The 4,448-nt window shown below is 37.7% G+C and overlaps 1 protein-coding gene across 1 annotated transcript; it reads left to right on the top strand.

The window, feature by feature from the left end:
• Positions 1–831: 831 nt before the first annotated feature.
• LOC113284227 lies at positions 832–4,221 on the top strand. Its single transcript, XM_026533637.1, has 2 exons — positions 832–999; positions 1,463–4,221. Exon 2 carries the CDS (start codon positions 1,547–1,549, stop codon positions 3,821–3,823), a length of 2,277 nt encoding a protein of 758 aa, XP_026389422.1. The 5' UTR covers positions 832–999; positions 1,463–1,546; the 3' UTR covers positions 3,824–4,221.
• The last annotated feature ends 227 nt before the right edge of the window (positions 4,222–4,448 follow it).

The raw sequence follows: 4,448 nt of genomic DNA, 5'->3' as shown, positions 1-4,448 counted from the left end.
TTTTTTTTCTATTTTTGGTAATATGGCTATAGTTCGGTTACATGGCAGTTCAACAATTTTTTTGCGAAATAACCGAACTCACGAGTTCGGTAACCTAGTTTTCAATCCTATGGAACCGAACTGTTCTTCGTTTCATGGAGTTCGGTTAAGAAACTAGGGAAACAATAAAAGACGCTCTAACCGAACTAAACACTGTAACTTCAATTTGAACCCTATTTTGATGATTTCTAATCAATTGAATCGATGAAAATCAAATTAAAAGAAATGGGTTTCTCGGGAAATACCTGCGAATCGGTCCCATGGAAGAATCAAGCTTCTTACTGCGACTATTATACTGGATTATGGATTCACTTGGCTCTTCCACTTCTCTTGGCTGTTCCACTTCTTTATAAATCTCAAAATCACTTGGCTGATTTGCTAGATGTCCTAATGGGGGACCTGTTCCTGGGAGTCTTTTGGTTTTCTTTCGAAGAACCATTCTTATAGTCAATTGATTAATCGACGATGAAAATTTTATGAATCGACAATTAATCGTTGAAATGGGGAAGAAGAGAAGAAGAGGAGAACAAGCGGCTAGGTCTAAGTTTAGAGTATTTTATTTTTGTTAAGTTAGGGTTTAGTTTTAATCACGGGTAGCTATTAGATTAGGGGTGGTTATTAGATTATGATTAATTTTAATTAGGCTAAAGGCCAAATTAGTAATCTCATGATTTTAGGACATCCCTTAACATTGTAGGGTAGGTGGCCTAATAAGATTATGGTCCCAAAAAAAACCATCGTCCCTAAAAAAAATCTTTCTTTATTTGTAACTCGCCACAGTCCACACTGTCTTCCATTTTTCTTTCCAGTTTTCTGATAACTGAAACCTGGAAAAAGCAACCTTGTCTGTCTGAGAGCATTACTGTTAAATCATATCCTCTCAGTATCCAACACGCGTATTCAGCTATATACTTCACATCTCGTTGCTCTGAAGAAGCACAAAAATGCAGCTCTCTAGAGGTATCTTTCTGAAACCCTAAGATTTATTTGAAAGTAGTCTTTTCTTCTGCTGCTGCCATTTTATTACTTTTCTCATGTGTTGGAGTTAGGGTTTTTGATTTTGTGCATTGTAGGTAAGGTTTTCTTGAATTTCTGCTTATAATTTGTTGAAGTTAGGGTTAAATAATGATTAAGGCTTCATTTTTGATTTTTGAAATTCTTGTTAGAGCATTAAGGATTTAAGTTTGTCTGATTGGTCTCGCATGCCTTGTCCCTTGTGATTGTAACTTGGGTTTTGAAACCCTAAATTTATTTTGAATTTTTTCTTCTTCTGCTGCTGCCATTTTATTTTTCTCATGTATTGGAGTTAGGGTTTTTGATTTATGCATTGGGTTTCTTGAATTTTTGCTCAATTTGATGAAGTTAGGGTTAAGTTTGTCTGATTGATCTTGCATGCATTGTGATTGTCACTTGGATTTTGCAGGATTAAGGGGTCATATCTGAGTTGGGGGTGTTGTGGTTGTTAAAAACTAAGAGTCTTTATTTTATAATTGTCTGGATTCAAGAAATGGTGATGGACACTAAGATTTCAGATGGTGGTAGTCGGTCAAGGAAACGAAAAGCTGGTGATGATAGGGATATGGTGAAGGCAAACATGTCATTGCCGCGACGGAGAAAGGAGGTGCCATGCTTCCGAAAAGTTGATTTGAGTGAGAGTGATTTCCAAAGGATTGTTGGGAAGCGAATTAAGGTTTACTGGGATGGATCAAGAAGGTGGTTTACTGGGTGTGTTGAATCATTTGATAGTAAAAAGAAACTGCACAGGATTTTGTATAATGATGGGGATGTGGATGGATTGTATCTACCAGATGAGCGTTTTGAACTTGAAGTTGTTACGAGTGAGGGGTTCACGTTGTGTTCAAGTTTGACAACTAATTCTGTTAACAGAGAGCTGGGTTCCGTTGGTAAGAAGACTAGCGTGGGAGACTCACTTGCAGAAAGAGTCAATAAACCAGTTGAAAAGAAAGGTACGGAGGAGGTGCCATGCTTTCGGAAAGTTGATTTGAGTGAGGCTGATTTTAAAAGGATTGTTGGGAAGAGAATTAAGGTTTATTGGGATGGGTCAAGAAGGTGGTTTACTGGGCATATTGAATCATTTGATAGTAAAAAGAAACTACACAGGATTTCGTATTACGATGGGGATATGGAGGAATTGTATCTACCGGATGAGCGTTTTGAACTTGAAGTTGTTACGAGTGAGGGGTTCACGTTGTGTTCAAGTTTGACGACAGATTCTATTAACAGAGAGCTGGGTTCAGTTGGTAAGAAGACTAAAGTGGGAGACTCACTTGCAGACAGTGTCAATAATAAATCAGTTGAAAAGAAACTTACGAAGGAGTTGGCATGTTTTCGTAAGGTTGATTTGAGTGAAAGTGATTTTAAAAGGATTATTGGGAAGAGAATTAAGGTTTATTGGGATGGATCAAGAAAGTGGTTTACTGGGCATATTGAATCATTTGATAGTAAAAAGAAACTGCATAGGATTTTGTATAATGATGGGGATGTAGAGAAATTGAATCTACTGGATGAACTTTTTGAACTTGAAGTTGTTACGAGTGAGGGTTTCACTCTGTGTTCAAGTTTGACGACAAATTCTATCAACGGAGAGCTGGGTTCGGTTAGTAAGAAGACTAACGTGGGAGACTCACTTGCAGACAGTGTCAATAAACATGTTGAAAAGAAAGTTACGAAGGAGGTGGCATGCTTTCGGAAAGTTGATTTGAGTGAGAGTGATTTTAAAAGGATTATTGGCAAGAGAATTAAGGTTTATTGGGATGGATTAAGAAAGTGGTTTACTGGGCGCATTGAATCATTTGACAATAAAAAGAAACTACACAGGATTTTGTACAGTGATGGGGATGTGGAGGAATTGTATCTACCGGATGAGCGTTTTGAACTTGATGTTCTTACAAGCGAGGGTTTTACTTTATGTTCAAGATTGAGGACAAATTCTGTAAACAAACAGCTGGGTTCGGCTGGTAAGAAGACTAAAGTGGGAAACTCACTTGCAGACAGTGTCAATAGACCAGTTGAAAAGAAAGTTATGAAGGTGTCAGAGAAGCCATACATGGCACTACCAGAGATAACCCGTCGGAGAAAGGAGGTGCCATCCTTTCGGAAAGTTGAGTTGGACGAGAGTGATTCTGACAGAATTGTTGGGAAGCGAATTAAGGTTTATTGGGGAGGATCAAGAAGGTGGTTTACTGGACGTATTGACTCATTTGATAATGAGAAGAAACTGCACATGATCCGCTATGATGACGGTGATGTGGATGAATTGAATCTACTAATCGAGCGTATGGAACTTGAAGTTGTTACGAGTGAGGGTTTCACTCTATGTTCAAGTTTGAGTAAAAATTCTACTAACAAAGAACCGGGTTTGGTTGGTAAGAAGACTAACGTGGGAGACTCACTTGCTGACAGTGTTAATAAACCAGTTGAAAAGAAAGTTACGAAGGTGTCAGAGAAGCCATACATGACATTACCAGAGATAACTCGTCGGAGAAAGGAGGTGCCATCCTTTCGGAAAGTTGAGTTGGACGAGAGTGATTTTGACAGAATTGTTGGGAAGCGAATTAAGGTTTATTGGGGAGGATCAAGAAGGTGGTTTACTGGACGTATTGACTCATTTGATAATGAGAAGAAACTGCACTGGATCTTCTATGATGACGGTGATGTAGATGAATTGAATCTACTGATCGAGCGTATTGAACTTGAAGTTGTTACAAGTGAGGGTTTCACTCCATGTTCTAGTTTGAAGAAGAAATCTATGAAGAGGAGCTAGGATCAGTTGGTGAAAAGCCTAATGTGGGAGATTCACTTGAAGACAGTATTGGAGGAGCTGGAAATACAACTAGTAAGTAAAGGACTGATAAGGTACGGGGACCTGTTTTGCGTTATATTATATATATGCGTCTTGCTGCTTTCTTAATACTTAGCTTAGTTATCACAATTGACCTTTAACCAGTTAGTATATATGGTAGTAACTACTAAAACAAGCAGCAAGGTTTAGTTTTAGCTTTAACTATACTTTTGCCTTTGATCAGAGGAGGAGTTGCACATTAACATTGTGCTATGTTTATTTTGTATTCCCTATTGTGAAGTCATCAACTCTCTCTCTCTTTATATATGTATTTTTCTTACTGCAAGTTGAGAAAGGTCCAAATGTTTCTATTCTGATAACCTCGCAACTAATTTCCACTCAAACAGTTGTTTACCATACTTGGCATATTTTATATTTTCTCATGTAGTGGTTTATTTCCTCATAGATTTATATTTTCTCATGTAGTGGTTTATTTCCTCATAGAAGAAGATAATCTATGGGAGGATAACACTAAGTTCCTTCTATGTAGTGGTTTACGAATTATCTTCTTCTATGATGATTATCTTCCATGCGATGGCTATGTGTA

This window comes from Papaver somniferum, chromosome 5 (genome assembly GCF_003573695.1).
Source record: "Papaver somniferum cultivar HN1 chromosome 5, ASM357369v1, whole genome shotgun sequence".
In the NCBI taxonomy this organism is placed as follows: Eukaryota; Viridiplantae; Streptophyta; class Magnoliopsida; order Ranunculales; family Papaveraceae; genus Papaver; species Papaver somniferum.
Note: the sequence above shows the minus strand (reverse complement) of the source record. Positions and strands in the feature narration are given on the sequence as shown.

Bases quoted from the DNA above. Each gene is read 5' to 3' on its own strand.
- LOC113284227 (XM_026533637.1), top strand. From the start codon at position 1,547: ATGGTGATGGACACTAAGATTTCAGATGGTGGTAGTCGGTCAAGGAAA.